This window comes from Lucilia cuprina, chromosome 2 (assembly GCF_022045245.1).
Source record: "Lucilia cuprina isolate Lc7/37 chromosome 2, ASM2204524v1, whole genome shotgun sequence".
NCBI classification, from domain to species: domain Eukaryota; kingdom Metazoa; phylum Arthropoda; class Insecta; order Diptera; family Calliphoridae; genus Lucilia; species Lucilia cuprina.
This window is the reverse complement of record NC_060950.1, coordinates 59,790,556-59,817,758: the sequence shown is the minus strand read 5'-3', so window position 1 is coordinate 59,817,758 and position 27,203 is coordinate 59,790,556. Positions and strand designations below refer to the sequence as shown.

The 27,203-nt window shown below is 32.1% G+C and overlaps 6 protein-coding genes across 6 annotated transcripts; 3 read left to right on the top strand and 3 right to left on the bottom strand.

Moving 5' to 3' along the window:
* Positions 1-76: 76 nt before the first annotated feature.
* Positions 77-1,301, bottom strand: LOC111676797. The gene is made up of 2 exons (XM_023437775.2): positions 904-1,301; positions 77-753 (listed from the first exon to the last, which is right to left on the bottom strand). The coding sequence occupies exons 1-2, from the start codon at positions 1,160-1,162 to the stop codon at positions 218-220; spliced, it is 795 nt and encodes a 264-aa protein (XP_023293543.2). The 5' UTR covers positions 1,163-1,301; the 3' UTR covers positions 77-217.
* An 887-nt stretch (positions 1,302-2,188) lies between these two features.
* LOC111676792 (probable 26S proteasome non-ATPase regulatory subunit 3) lies at positions 2,189-4,023 on the top strand. The gene is made up of 2 exons (XM_023437770.2): positions 2,189-2,496; positions 2,557-4,023. Exons 1-2 carry the CDS (start codon positions 2,333-2,335, stop codon positions 3,872-3,874), a joined length of 1,482 nt encoding a protein of 493 aa, XP_023293538.2. The 5' UTR covers positions 2,189-2,332; the 3' UTR covers positions 3,875-4,023.
* A 1,681-nt stretch (positions 4,024-5,704) lies between these two features.
* On the bottom strand, positions 5,705-8,087 carry LOC111676794 (ubiquitin carboxyl-terminal hydrolase 14). Its single transcript, XM_023437772.2, has 6 exons — positions 7,889-8,087; positions 7,644-7,819; positions 7,452-7,556; positions 6,986-7,377; positions 6,417-6,639; positions 5,705-6,353 (listed from the first exon to the last, which is right to left on the bottom strand). The coding sequence occupies exons 1-6, from the start codon at positions 7,902-7,904 to the stop codon at positions 5,778-5,780; spliced, it is 1,488 nt and encodes a 495-aa protein (XP_023293540.2). The 5' UTR covers positions 7,905-8,087; the 3' UTR covers positions 5,705-5,777.
* A 472-nt stretch (positions 8,088-8,559) lies between these two features.
* Positions 8,560-12,139, top strand: LOC111676793 (FAD-dependent oxidoreductase domain-containing protein 1). The gene is made up of 4 exons (XM_023437771.2): positions 8,560-9,175; positions 9,263-9,413; positions 9,556-9,705; positions 11,153-12,139. Exons 1-4 carry the CDS (start codon positions 8,753-8,755, stop codon positions 11,989-11,991), a joined length of 1,563 nt encoding a protein of 520 aa, XP_023293539.2. The 5' UTR covers positions 8,560-8,752; the 3' UTR covers positions 11,992-12,139.
* Positions 12,101-26,758, bottom strand: LOC111676796 (calcium load-activated calcium channel). Its single transcript, XM_023437774.2, has 4 exons — positions 26,604-26,758; positions 26,461-26,538; positions 12,521-12,695; positions 12,101-12,447 (listed from the first exon to the last, which is right to left on the bottom strand). The coding sequence occupies exons 1-4, from the start codon at positions 26,662-26,664 to the stop codon at positions 12,213-12,215; spliced, it is 549 nt and encodes a 182-aa protein (XP_023293542.1). The 5' UTR covers positions 26,665-26,758; the 3' UTR covers positions 12,101-12,212.
* On the top strand, positions 20,584-25,782 carry LOC124419535 (CAR1 transcription factor). Its single transcript, XM_046949457.1, has 4 exons — positions 20,584-20,775; positions 20,854-20,916; positions 23,379-23,541; positions 23,610-25,782. The coding sequence occupies exons 1-4, from the start codon at positions 20,705-20,707 to the stop codon at positions 25,701-25,703; spliced, it is 2,391 nt and encodes a 796-aa protein (XP_046805413.1). The 5' UTR covers positions 20,584-20,704; the 3' UTR covers positions 25,704-25,782.
* Positions 26,759-27,203: the final 445 nt, after the last annotated feature.

Genomic DNA, 27,203 nt, shown 5'->3' with positions numbered 1-27,203 from the left:
TCTTAAAATAAATTTTCAATAACAAAGTTTTCGCGCTTTTACCCATTCTTTTGAAAAATTTAATAGAAAAACATAATTACCCGTGCATCATATTTATAAATATAATTTATTTATTTATATAGTTATTTGTTTTGTTTTTTATAATTTTTTTTGGAAAAAAATTAATATGAATTTCATACATATAAATACACCATATTTCTTTTGCGTTTAATATATTCTATTTAATTACAATTAAATCAATAAAATTACTATTCAAACAAACTAAACTGCAAGAAAATATACAAAAACTAAATACAAAAACTCCAAGATCAACAATGAGACTTTGTATAATAGAAAATAAATGTAAAATATTTTTCGTCTGTGATGGTAGTCTTATATTCAACATTGTAATGGCCAAATTTATAAGTGGATTTAATGGTTGCTGTTCCCTAAAGAATAGCAAATCAATTACAACACATAGACCGGCGGGTATGAAAATGCTAAAATTGGCTAATGTTGTGGTGGTTACACTTGAGGAATCGCGCAAAACAAATGTTAAAATGCAAGCGATAAGAGCAGAAACGATTAAGTGGATACGAGCCCTGAGTAAAATATGACGTTTTTGCTGAGAGGGGCCTGATGTTGTTTCGGCATTTAATGAGCTAAATAGATCACCGATAAGCATAGACGGATCATTTTGTAGCAATTGCTGAGGAATAATGTCGGGCTCAACTTCTGGATCGGAAAATTCAACACTATCTAAGAGATTTGGTCCTGTAAGGTAAATAAAGAAAGAAATATGAGAAATATATTTAACTTAAGTGGTCATGTTATTAAGAAAAACAATTATTTTTCTTAATTTTTCACATTTCAACCCGTCCCCTGGTTACATTAATTATGATATCATGCCACTATAAAGCTTACCATTTATGTGTTCATGCCTGTGGTATTCTACATTTGAATCAGCTGTATTTGTGTTAATAGTTGTAGTGTTAATGTTGCTGAAGGTGTCGGTGTTGGTGGTAGTGGCGGTACGTCCATTTAACCTCTCTAGACGATTTTTAGCATTTTCTAAAATTTTCCTTCTACGTGCTTCACGTCTTTGATTCAATTTTTCCTGTGCCTTTAATTCGTCTTCATGCATGTTAAGTGTTTCTTGATTTATAGTTTGTAGCGGCTCCATTTCATTTACAATTGGAGATTAGTTTTTATAAACTTAGTCAATGGCTTTTTTTGTGGTTTTAATCAGCGTAATATTTAGAAGACGTATAAAAATGTAAAACTAGGAAAGAAAAATAATTGATAAAAAAGTTGCATATCAACTCCGAAAAATTTCTAGTTGGAAGTGACAGGGTGATGCATATATTTGTTGATAATTGTCAAATACGTTCGGTAAAAAATTTCATCACATGACAATTAGGGTTCTATAGTTAAAACGAAGAGTCGACTTTTTGCATTTAATGAAAAGTCGACATTTTGCATTTTATGAAAAGTCGACTTTTTGCATTTAGTTAAAAGCAGATTTTTCGACTTTTTTCATTTAATTAAAAGTCGATTTTTCGACTTTTAATATTTTATAAATAGTCTACTTTTCGACTTTTTCCGACTTTTTCGGCTTTTTCCGACTTCTTTCGACTTTTTCCGACTTTTTTCGACTTTTTCCGACTTATTTCGACTTTTTCCGACTTTTCGACTTTTTCCTACTTTTCGACTCTTTCTGACTTTTATTTACAAAGTCTACTTATAAATAGTCGACTTTTCGACTTTTTCCGACTTTTTCGGCTTTTTCCGACTTTTCGACTTTTTCCTACTTTTCGTCTCTTTTCGACTTTCCGACTATTATTTACAAAGTCGACTTTTCGACTTTTTTCATAGACGATAGTCGAGTTATCGACTTTTTGGAACAAAATAGTCGACTTCGACTTTTCGACTTTTTTCGACAAAAAGTCGATTGTTCGATTATTCGAAAGTCGATTTATAGAACCCTAATGACAATATATTTTTGTAGCTATGGTTGTCGCTGTTTTTTTATTGTTCTGAAATAACAAAAAAGAAACATAAACTTACATGGATCAATATATTTTATTCACAACTAAAGCTGTAATTTGCTCATATAAAAACAGTTTATTATAAAACATCTAATTCTGTGTTGATTCTTATACACCCTGTGAAAAAGTGTTTCATTCCATTTCATAACAAACATCCGACTCATCTTGTTTACTTGAAGAGCATTACTCGACAACTTTTTAAACAGAAGAAGAAAAAATTACTGTCTGCAGATTTTTGCCAAACAAAAAAAAAAGCAAACATTTTTAAAGTTTTATAGTCGAGAAAAATAAGAACTACAAAAATAATGACGGTAACTGAAACTCAAGTCAAAGATACCGAAATGGAGGTTGATCCTTCCGATGAAAGTTCAAATGCTGATGGCAAAAAAGATCAAGATGTTGTGCATATTTTAGAAATCCGGGAGCATATAAGAAAAATTGATAAAGCTGTGATTAGCAATGAATATCGGTAGGTTTTTGGGATAACAAATATAAAGAGAAGACGTTAATTTTCTTTCAAAACTTGCAGTTTTATTGCGCGTGTTTTAAGAACACTGCCTAGCACTAGACGTAAACTGAATGGTGTTGTATTGCGTTACTTGGCTACCATTGTTTATCCCACTGGAGCTGATCGTGAGGCCGCTTTAGCTTTTGCTCCTGCCGTACCCGCGGGCACACCCGAGCCTAAGGTACAAAAAGTACGTCCGGCCACTGCGGCTCCCATAATTGAGATTGATGCATATTTCCATTTGTTACTTTTGGTGAAATTAATCGATGATAATGAGTTGAAAAAGGCTTCAGCTTGTTCTGATGCTTTGTTGGCTAAAATCCAGGGTCAAAATCGTCGTAGTTTGGATTTGATTTTGGCTAAATTCTATTTCTATCACTCACGTGTTGCTGAACTCACTAACAATTTGGAAGGTATACGTCCCTTCCTTCATGCTCGTTTGCGTACTGCTACTCTGCGTAATGATTTTGAGGGTCAAGCTGTTCTATTGAATTGTCTATTGCGCAATTATTTACACTATTCTCTCTACGATCAGGCCGATAAATTGGTTAAGAAATCAGTATTTCCCGAATCAGCCAGCAACAATGAATGGGCTCGTTTCTTGTACTACTTGGGTCGCATAAAAGCCGCTAAATTGGAATACAGTGATGCTCATAAGCATTTAGTGCAGGCTTTACGTAAGGCACCTCAAAGTGCTGCTGTTGGTTTCCGTCAAACTGTACAGAAACTTATTATTGTGGTAGAACTGCTGTTGGGTAATATACCCGAGAGACAAGTTTTTCGTCAAGCTGCTTTAAGGAAATCTCTTGCTCCCTATTTCCAGCTAACACAGGCTGTACGTTTGGGTAACCTTAAGAGATTCGGTGAAGTAGTCGAGAACTTTGGTCCCAAATTTCAGCTAGATCACACCTATACGCTTATCATACGTTTGCGTCACAATGTCATCAAGACCGCCATACGTTCGATTGGTCTCTCCTACTCGCGCATCTCACCCTCAGATATTGCCAAACGTTTAATGCTAGACTCGCCGGAAGATGCTGAATTTATAGTAGCTAAAGCTATACGCGATGGAGTTATAGAGGCTACTTTAGATCCTGCCAATAACTATATGCGCAGCAAGGAAAGTACTGATGTCTATAGTACCCGCGAACCACAATTGGCTTTTCATGAACGTATTTCATTCTGTCTTAATTTACACAATCAAAGTGTTAAGGCTATGCGTTATCCACCCAAATCATATGGTAAGGATTTAGAAAGTGCCGAAGAGCGTCGTGAACGTGAACAACAAGATTTAGAATTGGCCAAGGAAATGGCAGAGGATGAAGATGATGGTTTCTAAACTGCTAACATTTAATTCATATGCATAATATTTTTTAATTTTTGCTTGGAAGCTGTGCTTTATAACAAACAACTTCTTCTTCATATATAAAACAAAATATTTAACATTCAGAAAAAGTAATAAATGAAGTTAATTTTTTTTTTAACGTCCTTAAGTTTTTGTTTAATATGAAGGCCAATTGTGGCAACAACATGTTTTACAAAAGATAATATGTGACTAAAATTTAGAAGCTATTAACACTTTCGTTTTATATAGAAATTTTTAAGGCGTTAAATTGCAACTAGATTTGTCTGAATAAAGGTGTGTATTTGATCTTATAAAGAATTTAAATTTCAGTATTTCAAGGGTTTTAGATTAAATTTAATTTTCTCATTGTAAAAATCCAATATTTAAGTAAAAGGATTTTCGTATAGATTTCTAGACTAAAGTAGAAAAGTACCTATACATAGGCTCATGAATGATATAGCACCCCAATATCGTAGCTAAAATTTGTCCTAGACTGACTCAGATTCGATTCTCAATCGGCGAAAGATTGTTAACTCAGCTGTATCAACTGGAAGTTTTTTCCTCAGGAAAGAACATCCAGTTACAGACAACCTGTTACAACAACACCAGGAAGATATGACGAGGTTTGGACTGTAATATCTTCGGCAACTAAATCTTCCTCGCATTAGGAATCTTGTCGCTGTCATCAAGAGACATAGCTCATTTGTTAATCATGCAAGAAAACTTGCTATATCCCCACAATAGATGAAAAGTTCTATGAATTGTCTCAGACAAGATGGCGTAATGAACCAGCTTGTATCAACACTGTTACCACGACAATTGGACCTCCGGAACGACCCGATTCACAATCGGCCAAAGATTGTCAACTCAGCAACAGCTGTATCAACCAGAAATTTATGGCGAGGTTTGGACTGTAATCGCACGTCATATCTTCTGCAACTAAACCGTCATTACATTAGCAAACTTGTCGCTGTCATCACGGGACATAGGTCATTTGGTAACCATGCAAGAAGACTTGGTATACCCTACAACGATTTCTGTAGAAGTTGTCAAGATGAGGGAGAGGAAGAATCTTCTCTGTCAATGCCCTGCGCTAGCATACATTCGATTCGTATATCTAGGAAAGCGACTATTTGTCAGACCTATCAAGACTGGATAATATTCAAGCCTTTATCAGGCACAGTAATTGGTTTTTAAGACCATCAAGCACTTATTAGAAATCAAGGACAAAAGATTCATCTCCTCCTCCACTTCTATTTCAATTCTTCATTACTCTCAGTATTTCATTCTATACTTACTCTACTCCTCTTTAACGACTCAATCCTAAAAATATCTCTTTTCTTTCCTTTTTATCTCTAGTATCTTTCAAGGTATCACAAAAGGACCAACAGGACCCAAGTGTGCGTCTTTGCTGCCTGAATACATCGCCTGATTTAAAGACCTAAGATGATTCATTTGTCTGAAGCTAATATTGAGGCTAAATTAATAGACTTTAATTAAATACAAGATTGCAACAACAATTTGACTATATAAAGGTCGAAAATACGACGAAGTTAAGGCCGGAGATTAAAGCTTAGGTCGAACTTAATAATAAATCCCTTTTTTGCAAATATTTTTTAAACAAGGGGCTATTTAAAGGCCCGGAATCAAAGCTTTAATTTAGTTTCAGTAATTTAAAATTTAAGAACAAATCTGACTTCATGAAAAGTTATCTAATGCAAATCTGGGCAAATTCCACCGGGAAGACTAGAACGAAAAATAAATTCCAAAAATTGAAATTTCTTTTTTATTATTATTTAAATAAGTTCTTAAAATGCAATTACATAATTAATTAATGATGTTTATATTTTATTATGTAGGCGTTTTGATGTATAATATTTTTTTTTTACTTCACATTTCAATTGCTTTCTTGAGCTTCAACAGCTGGTGATGCTTTTGGCAATAGTTTAGGCCCGTACAGCAGGACATATGCACAATGCCAATCACCACCGCCCGAAAGACGTAAAATTTCATCACTTGTTACCGATGTTACGACATCATCATCAAATTTAAACCAAATATCTTCGGTTTGTTTAACCCAGGCCACATAATGGCCCGAAGTGCTAGAACGTCCTTTGTGTGTTAGAACAGCTTGGAGTGTATAGTAACCGGAATTATTACTACCTAAATCATCTTCAAAATAAAACGGTTCATATTCGACTTTTGTTTTGCTATCATCACCGCCATCCTTGGCTTTAACCGCATCGAGTGGTGCTTTCACCTGACTTTCGAGTTTTTTATCTTCTAATTCTTTGAATTTTGCACGCATGGGACATAGTTTATTTTGCAATTCGGGTGTACACAAATCGAAGGCATCGAAATCAATGGGAAACTTTATATCCTTTAAGACTTTAGCATTAATGCCTTCTTTACCCTTATATTGGAAACGTACAAATTGTACGGTTAAATAGGCAGGCAAGCGATTAATTAAATACTGTTGAGGGAGAAAAAAAATGTATAAGTATTAGATTAGCATTCGAATGAATTCTATACTTACCGATCTGGTATAGTTGGCATCTCTTCCTAGTCTTTCTGAACGTTTAACTAAAGTTTCATTTAATTTCGATTTTAAGCCACTATGCATGTATTTCACCTCGGGCGATATAAAACAACTTAACTGTAAAAAGTTTTCTTTGCTAATGCTGGTATCCTCATCGGGTGCCTCACTGCAACTCATTTTAACCTCAAAAGTACCGCCAAAGTATTGTTCAATAAATGAGCTGCGAAATAAAGTAAAAAATAAAAATGTAATTAAAACAAATTAATTAAATTATATTGATTTTTGAGACCAAAAAAGCTTTCTGGTGAAAAAGCTTTTTTTGTATGAAAAAGAAATCAAAGCTTTTAAAAAAAGTTTTAGTGAAAAAGCTTTTTACAGAAGAATAATTTCTGTAAGAGCTTTTTCTGAGGCTTTAATATGAAAGCTTTTTTTGCCGAAAAACTTTTTTTTAATGAAAAAGCTTTCATCCCGAAACATTATGTTCTGTTTTAAATAAAAAGCTCTTTGGTGATGAAAATACCCATTTAAAAAAAAAAAAAAGTTATTAACACAAATCAATAACATACTTGTACTTCTTAACCTGCTGTCCACCCTCCACTTCAGGAACACTAGTTGCTGGCAATTTTTGCTGTAACATTTTCAACAATTCCGACCAACATTCGTTGGCATCCTGCTGGCGATAAGTACCATTTTCACCGGTTTGAGAAAATTGTGGAAAGGCACGATGTAACGTTCCCAATAAAACGAATGGCGTTACGGTAGAACCAGTTTTTTCCATTTGCTTAAATAGAAACTTCATAGCCGAGGTAATGGCCAAAGGCATTGACTCAGCATCGGCACTGCCAACACGGAAATTTTCTAAAGCGTCGCGTAATTCGGGAACGGCACGTAAACACTGTAAAGTAGCATTCATATAACAAGTGTTGCCTAAGTTAGTGAGACCAGCAGGAACTTCCATCTGAAAGAGAAAAAGGAAACAAAACGTTTAAAGTTTTTCAGAAATTATTCATACATTACTTAACAGCAACTTACCGCTGAGGCCATTTCCACATCATTCATATCTTCAATAAACTTCACTGGTTCAGCCGGCTTTTCGGGTACTTGCTCTTTTGTGCCCAGCAACAAAATTGTAGCTCCCTAAAACACCAGCAAAAAAAAAAAAAAAGAAAAAACAAATCAATATCATTCCCCTCAATCCTTCCTTTCCATATTGTTTATCCTTACATCTTTCAATTGCAAATTCCATTCCTCATCCTTTAAAATGCCTCCCTTGCACATAACTTTCTGCCTTTCCGGCTGCACTCCTGTTAAAGCAAACAACTGAGCCTTAAACAGTATGGGTTCCTCATCGGTATTTACTTCAATATCTGGAAACATTTCGCGTCCCCATTTTACTTTCACTGCAAACAAAATTTTTGCATTAATTTTAGGATTAGTTATCTTTGTAATTTTTTACAGCCAAAACTTACCTTTATATTGTGGCATATTTATTATTTACTTATCAAAATTATTTAACTATTATTTATTAATATATTAAAAAAACTCTAGTCTGGTCTTTTGTTGTTGAGAAAATTAAATTTTATGTCTTGTCAATCGGCAAAATTGAAATTTTTAAAAGTCATTTAATTTTGGCATTTGCCATTATAGCTGTTTGTGTGAATTACTCCGAATGGTAGAGGGAACAAATGGATTGGAAATTTTAAACAGGGTGTTACATAAAAATATTAATATTTTTAAGATTTTTGTAATGTAATGTAGTTTTAAACAGGTGCAAGTAATTTCTTTGATTCTCTATCTATCTATCTATCTATCTATCTATCTATCTATCTATCTATCTATCTATCTATCTATCTATCTATCTACCTATCCATATATCTATCTATCTATCTATCTATCTATCTATCTATCTATCTATCTATCTATCTATCTATCTATCTATCTATCTATCTATCTTTCTATACATTCATCAATTAATTAATTCTTTATTTAACAACAATAAACTAATTTAAACCAATAATACATTTAAGTTGTTACTACGTTAAGCTCATACAATACCTTTTCCTTTCACAATGCAACACTGTAAATTATTTGATAAAGAAAACACTTACACAACAACACTGGCTCTTATCAAAAACCAAAAAAAAAAAAAACAAAACACACAATAGTTGATTTGCACTGAAACATTTCTAAATTAGCGTAATAGTTATAGAACCGATGAGCAGATAGCAAGCAAGTCGAAGAAGTTTTCTAATTTAGAATTTCTTTATCTGCGAAAGTTTTGGCAGTAAATTTATAAAAGAAACTAGTATTAAAATCAACTAAATTATATTAAAATGTTGAGATTACCTCGCGCTGCCGGCCCTTTAACCAAACAATTACGGTCTTATGCCGCCTTATCATCAGCACGGCACTCGTCTGCTGGCAGTGATAACCAAGGACAGGATGATAACCATCCCGTAAAGAGATCTTTGAATATTTTAAAGAATGATATGAAAAAAGTAACAAATTTCTTTAAACCAAATGCCAGTAACAAAACAAATGAAGGAGATAGCGCGCGTGCTGAAACCGATGATTTAGATGAGAAACTTAAACGTTTCCAAGGTACTCAGGGTGCCGGAACATCAGATGATCTCTTTCAAACACATTGTGATGTGGTCGTTATAGGTGGAGGCGGTGTTGGCTCTTCCGTGGCCTTTTGGCTAAAAGAAAAAGCTAGAGAGGGTTTAAATGTGGTCGTAGTAGAACGTGATCCTACGGTAAGTCTAAATAAAATAGTTTTATAATTGTTTATCTATATTGTACTGATATCAAGTATTTATTTGTTTTTGTTTTATTCGATTTAGTATGAACGTGCCTCTACCGTGTTATCAGTAGGTGGTTTACGCCAACAATTCTCATTGCCGGAAAATATTCAAATGTCATTGTATGGTGCTGAATTTATAAGAGAATCAAAAGAACGTTTAGGTGATTGTGAATTAAATTTTACACCCCATGGTAAGTGTTTTTTTATTTTTCTATTATTGACAATCTAAACTCAATTAGTTTATTGTTTAGTTTTTGATTGTAATACTTTCTATAGTATTATTTGCCTATTAAAACTATTATTTAATAAATTTATTTTATATCTTTTATTTAGGCTATCTGGTATTGGCTTCAGAGGAGGGAGCCGAGACTTTAATGCGTAATTCTAAGTTACAAAATGAATTGGGTGCTCGTAATGAATTATTAAATGCAACACAACTTAAGAGTAAATTCCCGTGGATAAATACTGAGGGTGTTGTATTGGGTAAGTTTGTTTCAAATATATATACATATAACGGAATTTATGATTTCAATTGTGGACTCAACATTTGATAGCGTTTTTTTGTTTTGATTAGTGTTTTGATAAGCGTATACGTTTGGTTAATTTGATGATTAATTTAAAGATTTTGTTCGTACGAAATTAATCGTTCTAAGATCAAAATTAATATTTAAATTTAGCAAAGATGGATAAGACTGAGAGCAAATACTCTTTTACAGTTTACGACTTCATAAATAAGTATTAGTTGAATATATTTCAGTGCCCGTGTTCTGTAACTTTTGAGTCGAGAAGAAAACGTTGAAATAATGGAGTCTTCCACTTCTTAGTTGCGTGATTCGAATAATTTTTAAACTGAACACATTACAATTTACCAAAATATATTTGAATTACTTGTGTTCACCCTGTTTTAAACAAGACTAGATTAAAATTTTTTCGATTCTTTTTGTCTATTCGAAAGTTACGGAACACAAGCACTGTGCCTGTGTTTAAGTCCCACTTGGTGATAAATTTCTTTATGTTTATTTTAAAAAGTCATTTAAATATTTTTCTTACTTTCAAAATCTTCAAAAAGTGATTCAAATTTTGAAATTTTAAAAATTGTTTGACAAATTTTAAGCATTTCTTTTCAAAATTATATTTTTATGAATTTTCTCGATTTAGAGAATATATGTAAAATTTTATTGAACTTAAAACTAGGGTTCTATAAATCGACTTTCGAACGTTTTGGACTTTGAAGAAAAAGTCGACAACTCGACTATCGTCTGTGAAAAAAGTCAAAAAGTCGACTTTGGAAGTAAAAATCTAAAAAAGTCGATAACTCGACTATCGTCTGTGAAAAAAGTCGACTTTGGAAGTAAAAATCTAAAATAGTCGAAAAAGTCAAAAAGTCGAAAATAGTCAAAAAGTCGAATATAGTCGGAAATAGCTAAATAGTCGAAAAGTCTAAAATAGCCTAAAATAGTCGAAAAAGACAAAAATAGTCAAACAGTCGAAAATAATTGAAAATCGAAAAAAGTCGGAAAAATTCGAAAATTGTCGACAAATCTGAAATAGTCGAAAATAGTCAAAAAGTCGAATATAGTCGAAAAGTCGGAAAAAGTCAAAAATAGTCGGAAATAAGTTAAAATGTCGAAAATAGTCGAGAAAAGTCGAAAATAGTCGAAAAAAGGCGGAAAGTCGACTTTTAACTAACTAAAAAGTGCCGAAAAATCGACTTTGCATAAAATGCAAAAATTTGAAAAATCGACTTTTACCTAAATAAAAAAGTCGACTTTTCGTTTCAGCTATAGAACCCTACTTAAAACTTTGAATTTTCGAATCTGTTCTAAAATGTTTATCTTTTGACAATACTTATTTAAACAAATTTAAAAATTTTTCGAACATAATTCCGAATTTTCGAATATGTCTAATAAAAGCAATATTTTCTTTTCAGGTTGCCATGGATTAGAACGTGAAGGTTGGTTTGACCCCTGGGCCCTATTGATGGGCTTTAAAAAGAAGGCTCAAGAATATGGAGCCCATTTCGTAAACGGTGAAGTTGTGGGTTTTGAATTTAAAGAACAACCCGATGTTATAGTGCGTGGTAATGATACAGGAGATTATCAAGGCCTAGATAAACTGGTGGTGAAAATGCCAAATGGTGAAACACGTACCATTAAATTTGCCGTTTGTGTATTGGCAGCAGGTGCCTTTTCGGGTGAGATAGCACGTAAGGCACGCATAGGTACCGGACGTGGTATGTTAAGTGTACCTTTGCCGGTAGAACCACGCAAGCGTTATGTTTATGTGATAAATTCTCAGGGTAGCAATTGTCCCGGTTTAGCTACACCCCTTACAGTGGATCCAGATGGTACTTACTTCCGTCGCGATGGCTTGGGAGGCAATTACTTGTGTGGCCGTTCACCTACCTTAGAACAAGAACCATCTGTGGATAATTTGGATGTGGATCATGCATTCTTCGAAAATGAAATCTGGCCTAGTTTGGCAAATCGTTGTAAGGCTTTTGAATCGGCTAAAGTGGTAAACAGTTGGGCTGGTTTCTATGAATACAATGTATTCGATGAGAATGGTATTATCGGTGCCCATCCCTATTACAATAATCTATTGATAGCTACTGGTTTTAGTGGACATGGTATACAACAAACTCCAGCAGTTGGTAGAGCCATATCAGAATTGATTATTGATGGTAAATTCCGTACCATTGATTTGTCACGTTTAGGTTTTGATCGCATCATAGTAGATCGTCCCATGTTTGAATCGAATATTGTTTAACATTTAGCTTAAAGGCTAATTATAGTATAATTTAATTAAAAAACTAATATTTTAAGAAGAAAATATTTTTCACTATTGTTGTTGTTACATATTTTGTAAATAATTCAAAAATTATTTTAAAATTTGTGTGTGCTATTTTTTTATGAATAATGTTCAAGTAATAAACATAAAATTTTTTATTTAAAATTAAATTTACAATTTGTAATTTGTATTTAGTTTAATTATTTAAATTGTCCTGGTGGACCAAATAAACCGCCACCTTGTTTGCTAGCCGCACGAGAAGGAGCAAAACCTAACATTTTTTGTATATTTTGTCTAATGGACATGGTGCATAAAATGTACAAAAAGATAAAGGAACAATCCGTAAAGTCATCACCCGACAAATTACGATGACTTAAACCTTGAATCCAGGAAATGGGTGTAAAGGGTAATTGTGCCACAACGCGTCCATCGAAACTGTAAAATTTACAATAATTGTTAATAATAAATATGGAATTAATGGTATAATATATATCTAAAATCTACTTACATGCTATTGAACATACTCAATAGAGCTGTAAAAGCAAAACCAGTTGCAAACATAGATTTCATTTTAACTAAAGATAAATCTCTGTTATTATTCTTCAACTTTTCCTCATCACGTTCGATTTTCTTTTTTTGTGACTTATCCAAAGATTCTCCATGGATTTCTTTTCTACGTTCCACTAAAAATTATAAATATGAAGTTTATTTCGTTAATTATTATATTATAATCTTATCTTTTGTCAGATTTTCAAGTAGTTTTTATTTATTATTACATGTCTAAGACTAAATACATACAATTAAACAATTTCGTATTGTTGATAACAAGATTGTTTATGTCATGATAAAGGGCATGCAAAAATAAAGTGAAAACCATAAGAAAACTTTTTAACAACAAAAAAAATATTAAACCTATATGAGTTCTTTATTCGGCTGTGCTGAATCTTATATACCCTTCAACATGATGTGTTAAATAGAATTGCCAGATCAATCAGGTTGTTGAGTTGAGAACGAAAAAGTACCAAAAAGTCTCCTTTTATATGTTCTCGCCTTATCCAGGCTCTATATTCTTAATTTAATATTTCTTGGTTGAATATTATAGAAAATTCAAAAAGTACCTTTTGTAGAAGGAAAAAGTACTGAAAAGTCGTATTTTATAGGTTATCACTTACTACGTTCAATATTATAGAAAATTCAAAAAGTACCTTTAGAAGAGCGTAAAAGTGCAAAAAAGTCCCCTTTTATTAGTTCCAATTTAATATAGACTACATATCTACATACTTAATTTCTAGTTTCTAGCCAATAACAACATGAGTGCTGCCCTTGCTCTGCTGTTCTCGCTCTATTTTGTTTTTATAAACAAGAACAAAATTTACCGTTTGATTATGTATTTTGTTTTTTGCACACTCTCTCTTCGCATAAATAGAAAATCTACATTTTTGATAACATTTTTAAAGGTTGTCTCCGATTTTTGCTCTATAACTAAATTATATAAGATACGTGTCTTGCAGATGTCTGGGGTCTTCTAGAAATTAATTTCAACAGACGGATATATTTTAATTTACTCCGCTATCTATAACGATCCAGAATATACATACTTTATGGGGTCGTAAAATTATATTATAGAAGAAATTATAAACGGAATGACAAACTTATATATACCCTTCCCACCCCCCGGGGATATGTTTCCATTATGAATTTTCCATCATGGTGTATTGCAATCCCAGGGTAAAGAGGTGCTACTAATACCTCTAGTCTGCCGGGACTATAAACTGGTGATGTCAAAGGTATCCTTGGCTTCGCCTCGGAATGATTTGGCATGAGGTCTAACTAGAGCACCATATAATCTGGCACTACGCAGGACTATGTCCTGGCTGGTCAGTTGATTGAAGTTCCTTCGTGATCCACGTAATGGCTGTGGTTTAATACCCAAAATCGCAGGGAGAGAATGTTGGTTTAAGGATTGATATATCCTATCCAACCTAATGGGTTCTATAAATCTCTCTTCGAAAGGGTTTGTGTACAAAGCAGCATATGCTGGATTCCTAAACCCGATCGGTATCTCTTACCGTTCGTGTAGTGAGACGCCAGTATATGCTGGGGAATTGTCAGGTCAGTATTCACTGGTTGCCTGTCATCCCGTAGATCGATCTTTATGATCATGGAAATGGAACTGATGCTAAAATTGGTGAAAGATTGGGAAAGTCTCCATATATTGGTATGCCATTTTACGCTTCGGGGAAGTTCTTCGGTGCTGTTGCCATCTCAACAGGATATATTGATACATGCTGCGCGACTATTGGAATTAATTGACTTTGGATATTCCTACTTCCTTTGTTACATTCATTGGTTCATAAAAGAGGGATCCTGATCCATTTTGTTGGGTATTTCGGACTTCCAAATATGTATGATGTCAGAGCCATCTCAGTAGTGTGGTTGCGCGGGCTTAAAGAGGTTAAGGAATGCATTGGAATGGGTCATTAGATGATGGAGATTGCATTTTTAATAATGCAATTCTTTCATGACATCATTAAGAGTGGTAACTTCCGCATTGTCGGAAGTTTGATTCCACCTGATGTTGGGACTCGTCACCCCCTTCTACTGACTTTAGACCAGTGATTGCTTTTTTCTTGTCGGGGTACGCGGATTAATTCCGATGCGAGATTAGATAGCTCGAGTACTTGAGTTGAGTTCTTCAAAGAGGAATTCAGGGGACCGTCTCTAGTCTACCCAGTGGATAAAAAAGACCACCGTGAGATAAGGCCGTCAAGGCAGGTGCTCACGTTAATCTTTCGACATTCATACCCTTCACACGTCCACCGGGGGCATGTTACCTTGGTGAAGCCTCCACCTTGGTGTTATTGCAATCCCGGGGAAAAAGGTACAGAATCAACAGAGACAACATCTCGGAAGTTAAAAACGGATATTAGATAGCTTGAGTATATCAGCAATGTGCTTGTACATGGACCGACCCAATCCATGTACAAAAATTGCCACCTGAGTTCTTCATTGAAGCATTCAGGGGCGGTGGTAGACCATTGTGGATGAAAACCCATCTCCCCAGTGGATGAAAAAGACCACCGTGGGATAGCGCATCATGCCCGGTACTCACGTGAAGCACTTCGACATTCATACACTTCTCACGAAGGTGAAGGGCAGAGCTGTCAATGAATCATTCATAACGTCGTTACTTACAAAATTTTAAAAGAATATTAATTGCCTCTTGAATATTAAATGCATTTTGACGTTGAATTAATTCAAAATAAATTAAATTCAAATGAATTGGAAATGAATTGCAATTCATTCGACAAATTTATTCGAATTAGAAACGAATTTCAATTCACGAATTGCAACTAATTTGAAAAATTCATACCATATTCATTTGAATTGATTTAAATTTCATTCAATTTCCATTCTTTCTGAAAGGAATTAATTCAAAATTAAGCCAATTCGTAAATAAATTCGAAAATCAGAATGTAATGATTCATTTACAGGTGAATGATATAAAAATCACTTTTTGTTATAATTTTGTCATTTAGAGGCAATTTTCATTTTAATACCTATTTTATTTAATTTTTCTAATGAAACCTGATTTCCTTTAATATGTTAAACTAGCTGGTCTTTGATAGAATAAACGTGTAAATTAATGTTGAATTATATACCTAGTTGATAAAGAAATATTTGTTTAAGATTTTTTTGTAAATACATTTCTTTTTGCTGAATGATATTCGAGTGTTTACTCGCTTATCAGTTAAACGTAATTTTTTATTCCATATGGTTTATAGTATAATTTGATGGAAATTAGGAAACATCTAGATTGGGATTTCATAAGTTACAGTGGGTGTACTTTAATATTTTTTGTGGTTTTATTGTTTTTAATACCCTAGACCATTATACATTCAACAAGTAAGAGTGATATATTCGGCTGTGCCGAATCTTATATACCCTTTGCCATAGTGTATTTTAAACATATTAGTTTTATAAATTTTTAAATTTTTTCCGACTACATTATTATTACACCAAAAGAAAACCAACAGACATCTAAAGTTTGTGTTTGTGTGCAAAATTTCATTCAATTATCTCAATTATCAAAAATTGAGTAGTGTATGGTATAACAACACAATAAAACCAACGTACATCAGTATACGAACAGAATTCACAAAAAGAAAACAAAAATAAAATACATAACTCAATGAAGCCAACAGCAGTGTACACTTAATAAGGTAGCCTCGTCCGCACAGCTGATCATCAGCTTTTACAATCTTATCTGTCAAAATTCCTGTTTGTTTACATAGAAAAAAAATCGCAAAAGGTGTAAAAATTTTAAAAAGTGAAGAAAATTATGGTTTTAAAGGAGTTTTCTAGGTCAATCGTGATTAAATGTCTTTGTTATCCTTCTCTCTTGATAAAAAAAGAAAATCTTTAGCTCCGGCATACGTTCCAAATCAGTTTCAACTATTTTTAACACGACCAATCACTTTTCACAAAAAACACGTTTAATTCGGAAAATTGGTCTTCCCAATAGATATAGTTATGATTTTCAGACATTCCACGTTTAATTAATATAATATATTAATATTAATAGTTAAAAATTTAAATAATTGCTAAAAACTCATATTTTTATTGTGTTTATTTGTTGTTTTTTCATTCTACACACACAGCTTTTTTGACAGATGGGATTATTCTACAATAACAAATCGCCTGTTGTTTTTGTATTTTTGTATTTGTTGTAGCGACGAGGCTACCTTATTAAGTGTACACTGGCCAACAGCATCCAAAGTTTGGATTCCAAAGAACTAATTCACGCAGGGAACCTTTTAAATTTATGTGTGAGAGAAAGAGATGGTTGATATTTCTTTCTCTTTCTCTCACACACAAAAAGAGAGATGGTTGATATTTCTTTCTCTTACACACAAAAATCGAAAGTTTGCAAAAAAAAGTTCCCAGTGTGAACCAGATCTAACATACAAAACAAAATACACAGCGTAATAAAACCAAATACATCTACACACACACACAATTACATTTTTTTCCAATTCACTGTGTTGTTGTCGCTTATTTATCCAAGCATGAAAAAATGTTCTTTTTAATAAAATTTTTAGAGCATTCGTAATTCAGATCTAGGTGAAGGAAGAACGTCGTGCGTCACTGCCATTATCTCTTAAGGGTAATCATCAGGCTGCCCTTTTTGTTCTGCCTTCGAGAGTTTTACCGCATTGGTTTAGTGTGTGGCGTCGGATAATGATACCGTGTTAATGTTTTTCGAGTTCTACACATTTATCATATGCATTTGGATTTGTAATCCAATTTTTACTTTGATAAATAGTGATGGACCATAAAAAAGTCATTGAATTTTGGTTGAGTCCATAAAACTCATTAGCTAAGTCTAAGCGATCTGTCTTCCTATACAAGGTATAGGTCATTTTAATTGTCCTATAGAATTATTCCATTTAAATCTGCTATTGAATTTGATTTATTGCTAATTATACCCTTCACCTTCGTGAGAAGGGTATATATAAGTTTGTCATTCCGTTTGTAATTTCTATAATATAATTTTCCGACCCTATAAAGTATATATATTCTAGATCCTTATAGATAGCGGAGTCGACTAAGCCATGCCCGTCTGTCTGTCTGTATGTTTGTTCAAATCAGTTTTTAGAGGACCCCAGATAACGGCGAGATCCGAATCTTCAATAATTCTGTTAGACATGCTTTCCGTCGATCGCTATTTAAAATCAGCAAAATCGGTCCATAAATAACGAAGATATGAGCAAAAATCCGAGACAACCTCTTAAAATTTCATCAAAAATTGAGATTTTTTATTCATGCTCAAACAGAAATTGCAAAAAACAAAAACAAAATACATAATTATACGGTAAATTTTGTTATTGTACTCTTGTTTAAAAAAAACAAGGCAGAGCAAGAGTAGCAGAGCGAGAGCAGCACTAGTGTGTTGTTATTGGCTAGAAACATGAAATGAATAATGTGGAGCCTGATTTAAGTGAGAAGCAATAAAAGTGAACTTTTTGATACTTTTTTTGTTTTTAAAAGGTACTTTTGGAATTTTTACTTATATTGAACCTAGAAATATGAAATTAAATATGTAGAGTCTGAATTAGGTGGGAACTAATAAAAGGGAACTTTTTGCTACTTTTTCTTTTTAAAAATGCTACTTTTAGAATATTCTATAAAATTGGACCTAAGAACATGAAATTAAGTATGTAAATTCACACATCAAAGCAGTTTTTTTGGTACTTTTTCGTTTTACAAAAGGTATTTTTTGAATTTTTTGTAATATTGAACCTAGAAATATTAAATTTAGTATGTAGAGTCGGAATTAGGTGAGAACCGGAATAAGTGAATTTTTGGTACTTTTTTTTTGTTTTTAAAAGGTACTTTTTGAATTTTTTCCAATATTGCACCTAGAAATATGAAATTAAGTATGTAGAGTCTGAATTAGGTGAGAACTCATAAAAGGGAACTTTTTGCTACTTTTTCGTTTTTAAAATGCTACTTTTAGAATATTCTATAAAATTGGACCTAAGAACATGAAATTAAGTATGTAAATTCGTAAATTACATGAGAACCCATAAAAGGAAAATTTCTGCACTTTTTCGCATTTCAAAAGGTATTTTTGTGTTTTTTATAATAATGAACTAAGAAACACTAAATTTAATATGTAGAGCCCGGATTAGAAAAAAACACATCAAAGTAGATTTTTTTGGTACTTTTTCGTTCTACAAAAGGTATTTTTTGAATTTTCTATAATATTGAACGTAGAAATATGAAATTTAGTATGTAGAGTCTGAATTAGGTGAGAACCAATAAAAAGCAACTTTTAGGTAATTTTTCTTTTTTCAAAAGGTACTCTTTTGAATTTTCCATAATATTGAATATAGAAACATGAAATTAAACATGTTGAGCCTGAAGTAAGTTATGTTATGGTACTGACTGTTTTTTAAACACACAGTGATGAAGGGTATATAAGATTCGGAAAAGCCGAATATAGAATTCTTACTTGTTTTTTCCTAATTCATTTGAATTGCTTAAAATTTCATTCATTTTTGGTAAAAGGAATTTATTCAAAATCAAGCCAATTCGTAAGCGAATTAAAGTTCATTTACAGCTGATATAATTGAACATAACATGGAAATAACTTACACATAAACAATTTGAGTAGCAAGAAAACATAAATAAACTCCATTTGTTTTCATTAATATACATTTAATAAACTCAAGTATATATAGGAAACAAAACTTTTACTTTTTATATTTAAAATACCAAGGACTATTTATACTAACCGCATTCCTGGTCATATAAAAAATACAACCCTTAAAAATGTGTCCTTTTAAATTTCTTATTATCTATAGAATATAAACGCATTTCACAGTGACCTAGTCCAATTGGAAAATATAAGAAAACAGGTTTTATATGCATAATAACAAAACATAATGCGATAAACATTTGCAGTGATAAAAACAAATGCCACAAAAACTTTAGACTATACAATAAATATTATAAGGAAATGTTAAAAATTTGGCTTTAAGAATATAGAAATAAGGAAATAGAGTAGTTACATACATAAATTAATTAGAATATAAAGACTTGCAAGTAAGCTACAATAGAAAATTTTCAGTGTTAAAAGAGAAATATTAAATTTAACAATAAATTAGCAGAAGTACTGTACGATAAACTATTTAGGACGGGTTTTACTGATAGAGATAATCTTCATTCTTTGGTTAAACCGGATTTAATAGATGTTTCGTGTTTTTCAGTTATCAGTAAAGTTTCTTATTATCTTAGTTTAACTGAGTGTAATTGGCCAATTAAACTCAAGTTATAAGTGAGAAAACACAATTAACAAAAACAATAAAACAATGATTTCGGAAGAACAAAAACTTAATATTTTAAGTAAATGGCAATTTTCTGATTTGTTTTGTTTTATTTATTATTGTTTTAAATGTTTATTTAACATTTTTCCAAAATTTTCCATTTTACAAAAGTATTGTTTGCAAAAAACAGCTGTTTATTGTTTATATTTTTGAGTGAAAAGTTGGCAATACTAACAAAGTTAACTGAACTTAAATCTAAAACTGGAAAACACAATCATCGGTTAAAGTCCGCCTAAATTTGTTCCGCGTTTAGTCTAACAGCAAGTTAAACCTAGTTTAACTTAGTAGTAAGAAACCCACCCTAAGTCTTTTAATTATAACTATTTCAGCTTACAAGTAGGGTGATTTTTTTGTTTAAAATATGCCTTTTTAAAACTCCTTTCTAGAATAATTGCTCCCTTAAAAGCAGCAACGTCACAAATATGTAAATACATAATTTACGGTTGTCAGGACAACCCGAATCTATATAATGTATAAAAATCAACAAACTACTTGTATAGGTAATACGAGAAAAGCCAATAGAAAAAGTTTTGTCGCATTAGTAAAACATAATGAATTTTTCTAAAAAAAAGAGTTCTTTATTTTTTCATTGAATTAACTCAACTTCAAGGATAAAGTACAGGCTACGAAAAGTGCTATAAAAGTGAAAGTTTTAAAGGGGGAAAAAAGAACAAAAATTAAAACAATTTTATTTTTCAATTAGTTTACAAAGTTTGTTTGCTATTAAACAGAACAAAAAATTAATCAGAGTTTAAAAAAAAAATTGTTTTTAAAAAATTGAAATTTTCAATCAAGTGAAAATGTTTCCTCAATCTGAATTGGATAATTATAAATTACAAGTGGAATTGTTACAAGAAAAATTACAAAGAAGGTTTGTTTTTGTTGTAATGTGTATTTGTGTTTCAATTAAAAATTATATTTTGATTGTTTTTTTTTTCGTTCTTTTTAGTGAAATATCACGTCAACAATTGGAGCATAAATTAGATAAAATATTACAAAAACGTGAGGAACAGTAAGTAAATATTTATATATAAATATAATACTTTCAACTAATAAGCTTTTAATAATAATATTTACGTAATAAAAATTTAAAGGTCATAGGTAAATTGAAGTTAAAGCTGCCGTAATAATATTAAAATCTGTAAGGTTTCCCTAGTCTTTGCTATAATCTTATCGTTAAACGTTTTTTTCCAAAATTATTAAAAACACATTTGTTTCCATTTATCATGCTAACACTTCAACTGCTTCTAAAAAGCAGCCTGTTTCAATCTGTCTATTTGTCTGTAGTTTGTTAAAAACATTTTTTCAAAGACCCCAGATATCAATGTCTATTACAAATGCTATTGAAAATAAGTAAAATCTGTTCATATATAATGTTGATATAATCAAAATCCTTAAAAAACTATGATTACTTTTGATTTTTGTATATCAAAAGAAAGATATTCCAGTTCAAGAAAGAATTGTGATAATAGATTAAGATCCTTACTGTAGCCTCCTTCTGAAAGAAGGGCTAATTCCCCTAAAAAAATCAAACTTATCGTCAAATTTATTACTTAGGCCGGGTTTCTTACTCCTCAGTTAAACTATGCTTAACTTGCTGTTAGATTAAACTCGGAACAAATTTAGGCGGACTTTAACCGATGATTGTGTTTTTCAGTTTTAGATTTAAGTTCAGTTAACTTTGTTAGTATTGCCAACTTTTCACTCAAAAACATAAACAATGAACAGCTGTTTTTTGCAAACAATACTTTTACAAAATGGAAAATTTTGGAAAAATGTTAAATAAACATTTAAAACAATAATAAATAAAACAAAACAAATCAGAAAATTGCAATTTACTTAAAATATTAAGTTTTTGTTCTTCTGAAATCATTGTTTTATTGTTTTGTTAATTATGTTTTCTCACTTATAACTTGAGTTTAATTGGCCAATTACACTCAGTTAAACTAAGATAATAAGTAACTTTACTGATAACTGAAAAACACGAAACATCTATTAAACCCGGTTTAACCAAAGAATGAAGATTATCTCTATCAGTAAAACCCGCCCTTAGTCACTTTTGTCTGAGAGCATAATAGAAAAATGTTTAGTAAAACCCCTAGAAGAATGCTGAGACTACATCTATTCTGTCTAAAAAGTATCTTGGTTGATTTTGCATTAAGTGGTAGTCATATGAATGTTGATACTTTACAATCCTTTTCAATACTTCAATACTGGTTCAAGATCAATTTTTTATTAGTGACAGATGTGTGTCACTAATATATATATTAATCAAAGTAATGATTCCAACTTTGTCAAAAATTTTCAATTCAGACACATATTGATATGATTCAAAACTCCTTTTGGAAAATACTAAATTATTTGGGGAGTCTGGACAGATCTTTGTTACGGTCCTGTGCCGGATGAGTTTACCGACTAGCTCTAGAGACCTAGAAGGTCCCAACGCTGTCGTCAACTGCTAAGCCATAACATACATTCGAGGTGGTCGGTAGCCCTCCCAACCTTGTCGTATATTTACGGGATCCTCTGTTTCTACGACTCTGAACCCACATGACCGAACGTCTAACCTGTCCAATAAGTATCTTGGATGGTTTTGCATCAAATGTCTTCATGACTGCTTATATATCATTATATATTAGAGACAGATGTGTGGAGTTTAAAACCAGTCAGTTTAATCAAAGTAAAGGTTCCAACCTTGTCAAAAATTGCCAATTCACACCCATATTGATATGATCCGGATCTCCTTTTGGAAAATACTAAATTCTTTGGGGAGTCTGACGAGTCTAGCGACTAGCTCTAGAGACTACGGAGCTCCCAACGCTGTCGTCAGCTGCTAAACCTTAACACAAAACATTGACATATGCAAAATCTACACAAAAATACAGCATAACATACACTCGAGGCAGTCGATAGCCTTCCCAACCTTGTCGTAGATCTATCGCATTCTCTGTTTCTACGATCCGATTATCGAACTTTTCCATTTCGGATTCATCTAGTGCACTATCTTTATTACATTAGGTTATACTTCTCCGTGTGATCTCCTATCGTATACGTCCCAGGGGATAGGGATAGGTGGAGCTAAGCATGGTATATTCTGATAGAATTTATATAAATGGTCAAAAACGTCGATGCTACCTCAAGATAAGGCTAAACTTCAAACCCATTGAACAATTTTTGGATTCAAACGCCAAAATCAAAGGCATCAACTAAAATTCCCCAAGTAGTGTTCTTGTGGTTAATACATTAAGGTTTGACCAAATAAGATTCAAGATCATTTTTCACATGCAATTCCAAATTATTTATACAAATATCCAACTGCTTATCAAAAAACCATCAATATTATTCCAAAAAATTGTTTTCAAAAAGTGAACTTATCCATGAAAATAATTTGAACGCAGAATTTTAGAATTAATATTAAATATTCCTTTAAATTTGTTTAAAAACAAACAATATCCTTTCATTCCTTCGCTTTAGCGATAAATCTGTACGATCGAAGACTAGACAAAAATATCAACAGTTTCTGGAAGAGCAACAACGAAGAAATGAACGCAATAAACAATTAGTACAAATGTTGGAGCGTATTGAACAACAAACGGAAATCATGAATGCTAGAAGTGAAAGACTAAAGATGATGAAAGTAAGTTTTAAAAACAATTTTGTGCGGAAAAAAAACTAAATATTCTAAATATAAACTTTCTTAAATAGCTACAATATGAAATGTACTTTGCCAAACTGGTGCATTCACAAACAAGAAGATGTATACAAAATTCAGTGACACCAATGATGGCCACAACTTCTGGACAACCGGTAGTGTCGGCAGTGCAACCGGTAGTTATGGACGATTATAATTTTGCACGAAATCAAGAGTTATCAGCAAAAGCAGCAGCCCCTTTAGTAAACAATTCATATCAAAATTATGCTGCCCCACTAGTTAATAGTGAAAAGGAACAAATTTTAAGAACTCAACCAGATAATATAAATTTGGGCACCATGGATATGCCTACACTAGCTAATTTTGTTGCAAACGAAAGAAATAATTATATGGATTTTAGAAATCTTAATACAGTACCTTCTATACCAACACAACAATCTTACCAGTATCCAGTTAAATATGAACAACCTAATGGTAATAATATACAACTTCCAATGCAGAACAATAATTATAATAGAATGGAATCACCTGTGAGTAGTGCGACAAGTCCTATAGTTAATTCTAGGAGAACTCTTTCTTCTGTAACTAATTTATTGCCCAATGATAAACTGAATGCAGATTTGAAAGAACCATCAAATTTATCGACTACTACCACCTCTTCTACATTTGAAGAAATACCAAATGTTAGTATGAGACCACAAATATCAAATCAAAATTTAAGAGAATTACCAAATAATGTAGCTATCGATGAAAAATCAAATCATTTAATGAATAACAATGTTATACGACAAGTTAATGAAAATGTCCAGCCCTTGGAGAATAAAACGCAAGCTATAAATGAAACAACTTTAAGACCAATAAATTCTAAAGATGATAATTCATTTAAAGCTCCAGAATTGAATAATCAAAGTAATAAAAGTCCAGCTCTTAATGAAGTTAATAACTTTGAAACAGTAGTAGATAATCCAACAACTTCTATACAACTAGAACCAACAAAACCGATCGATGAACCCTCTCCAACTTCTTACAATACAAACAATGTTAATAGTCAACCTGAACCTATGACACAGACAACTATTACAAAAGAATCCTTTTTAGCTACTTCTAATACTGAATCAAACTCTTCCACTACACCCGTGTCAATAGAAAACATTGAAAATGCTATTTATGGTGAGTTGTTATCACCCTTAGAAACTGAAGAAGTACCAATTTCTGAGAATTCTAATGTAGATCCAAAGTTATTGGAAAATTTAGTGACACAAGAGGAAAATATAGAAACAAATAATATTCCTTTAGAAGAAATAATCTTAAATAAAGTTAAGGCATTAGATAATAATGATACTACAGCAGCCAATTTTCCAGAGAATGAACAAAGTGCAAATACACAAAATTATGAACAAAATCTAACTTATGATGAATACAATAACGCCCAACAACAACAACCTAAAGTTACAGAGACAACGGCAGCAGATTATAACAACTATGAAAATGTGGATAATACAGCAATAGTTGATAGTCAACAGCAGCAGCAATATGATTATAGCAATTATGATCCCACACAATATTCTTATCCAGGTTATATTTATGATGAAACTACAGGAGAATACAAACCCGATCCAAATGCAACAGCCGAACAATATGCTACAGATCAACAATATAACACTGAGGGTTATGATCAGCAATATCAACAGCAAGAAGTTTATGACTATAATCAAACTTATGCTGAAGATCCAACAACATCAGCTCCAGCTAGTGCAGAAAATACAGCATATAATAATTATGATGCAACCGCTTTACAGGAGAACTCTTCAAATAATATAACGTCAGATACTAATGCTGAACAACAACAATCTTTAACAGAACCAGAAGCTATTGCTGTACAACCGGAAATTTCAACAGAAGAAATTCCTCAGCAAACTTCCACTAATAAAGTTAATAAACCAACATCAATTCTATCTTCCACGGACAAGAATAATAATACACAAAAGAAAAAGAAACGTGTTAATTTTGTCGATAGTAGAGAAACGGATGAAAGTGCGCTAGTTGAGAAGGCAGCTGTTTCCAAAGCGGAAAATACAGCTGGAGCTTCAAGTGAAAGTGATTTTGATTTCTCATCAAGTACAGATGCTGAGCCAAAAGCTACTTAACGTAATGATTTATTAATTATGATTTTTATGATAAACTATTATTGAATTGATTTGGAAATAAATATTAATGATTTGCTTTGTGAAAGTTTTGTTATGTATTACATGTATAGATTTTGCAAATAATGCAATATGGGGGTACCTCCAAAAAAGGCAAACAATTGGAACGCTTGGAGTCGTAATTCAGGTCTGAGTTGGGGAACAACTTTCGCGCCATCGCGATTATTTCTTAAACGCGTTCAGGCTTGTGTTTGTTGGCTGGCTTTCGACAGTTTGGCATCTCGCTCGCACTGGTGTAGTGTATTATACTTCACATAACTGTTCAAAGTTATATGTTATTTACATTAACCTTGTGCTTTCGTATCACCTCAGGGTAGGTTGTGTTTTATTGGCGGAGACCACATAATACTCAAACGTTTGGAACTTTAGATTGAAATTGTTGGTGGCGTTTTATCCTTTTGGACCAGCCAAATAAATCTCACGCGATTTAGAAATAAAAGTAATATAAGACCTAAATAGCCGCTGAAATACAGGTTCTAAAGATGTTTTCAACATAAATACCTATATAGAGAAGTTCTAGTTCAGTTTTAGTTCCTGCTCTTGACTCTTCTTATCTATTGTCAATAACATTTTTTAAAAACTATAAAAAACACTACAACTCTTATGCGGGTCACACCGGATTTTGTATATTACATTATTAACTTGATATATTTTTCAAAATTAGGTCAAGTGTATAAGAATTAAAAAAGTTCTTACTTACATTTTTTACTTTGCTTTTCCACTTCACCCTTTAGTTTTTGATATTTTTCTGTGCGATAGACCAAAAGCCATGTCAGACCTATCAATTAAAACATGAATAAAACAATTATTTAAATCAATTAAATTGTAGGAAAATAAACATACCTTCACCCAAGAAAGCGGTACAAATCGAAATAAAAACAATTAAAATAGTATCACCCCACATAATCAGCGAAGAAAAATTCTCGTAAAAAAAAGAAATACCACGTCCAACGAAAGAAAAAAATAAATTTATAAGAACTGTCAAATGTGAATGATTACTTTCTATAAAAAAAGTAGTTGTCAAAAAAATATAGTACTATTTGATTGTACTAAAATAAAACAGAGTTGTATTATGATTGTTTGTAGTGATTGTCAAACTGTATTGATGTTTTACAAAAAACCGTTAAAATATGTGAAACTTTTTACAGAGACTCCTAAACTTTATTTACAAACAAGTTATATTTTACAATTAAATGTTATTTTTGTCTTTTTTAACTGGAAAACCATATCCCAAGCGTGAATTTTTTGCGTTTCTAACCAACTTATTGTATTATAAATGAAAAAGTCTAAAAACGAAGTTATAAAAGTACAAATCAGTGTCATCTTAATGGTCCTCCGAGCAAATCATCATAAAAACAATCAGCTTGAAGACCAATTTATGACAGCACTCATCCAATCCACAATATACCCAGCAAACAACAAAAAATCGATCACTCTACCATA

Coding starts and splice junctions, on each gene's coding strand:
- LOC111676794 (XM_023437772.2), bottom strand. Junction 6,640..6,985: donor CAGCAGGTTAAGAAGTACAA/GTATGTTATTGA, acceptor TTTATTTCGCAG/CTCATTTATTGAACAATACT. Junction 6,354..6,416: donor ATGCCAACTATACCAGATCG/GTAAGTATAGAA, acceptor CTCCCTCAACAG/TATTTAATTAATCGCTTGCC.
- LOC111676796 (XM_023437774.2), bottom strand. CDS start 26,664: ATGTGGGGTGATACTATTTTAATTGTTTTTATTTCGATTTGTACCGCT. Junction 12,696..26,460: donor GGAAAAGCAAAGTAAAAAAT/GTAAGTAAGAAC, acceptor TATAATTTTTAG/TGGAACGTAGAAAAGAAATC. Junction 12,448..12,520: donor TTGAGTATGTTCAATAGCAT/GTAAGTAGATTT, acceptor TAAATTTTACAG/TTTCGATGGACGCGTTGTGG.
- LOC111676793 (XM_023437771.2), top strand. CDS start 8,753: ATGTTGAGATTACCTCGCGCTGCCGGCCCTTTAACCAAACAATTACGG. Junction 9,176..9,262: donor TAGTAGAACGTGATCCTACG/GTAAGTCTAAAT, acceptor TATTCGATTTAG/TATGAACGTGCCTCTACCGT. Junction 9,706..11,152: donor TACTGAGGGTGTTGTATTGG/GTAAGTTTGTTT, acceptor TTTTCTTTTCAG/GTTGCCATGGATTAGAACGT.
- LOC111676792 (XM_023437770.2), top strand. CDS start 2,333: ATGACGGTAACTGAAACTCAAGTCAAAGATACCGAAATGGAGGTTGAT. Junction 2,497..2,556: donor GTGATTAGCAATGAATATCG/GTAGGTTTTTGG, acceptor CAAAACTTGCAG/TTTTATTGCGCGTGTTTTAA.
- LOC111676797 (XM_023437775.2), bottom strand. CDS start 1,162: ATGGAGCCGCTACAAACTATAAATCAAGAAACACTTAACATGCATGAA. Junction 754..903: donor CAGGCATGAACACATAAATG/GTAAGCTTTATA, acceptor TTTACCTTACAG/GACCAAATCTCTTAGATAGT.
- LOC124419535 (XM_046949457.1), top strand. CDS start 20,705: ATGTTTCCTCAATCTGAATTGGATAATTATAAATTACAAGTGGAATTG. Junction 20,917..23,378: donor TTACAAAAACGTGAGGAACA/GTAAGTAAATAT, acceptor CCTTCGCTTTAG/CGATAAATCTGTACGATCGA. Junction 23,542..23,609: donor AAAGACTAAAGATGATGAAA/GTAAGTTTTAAA, acceptor TTTCTTAAATAG/CTACAATATGAAATGTACTT.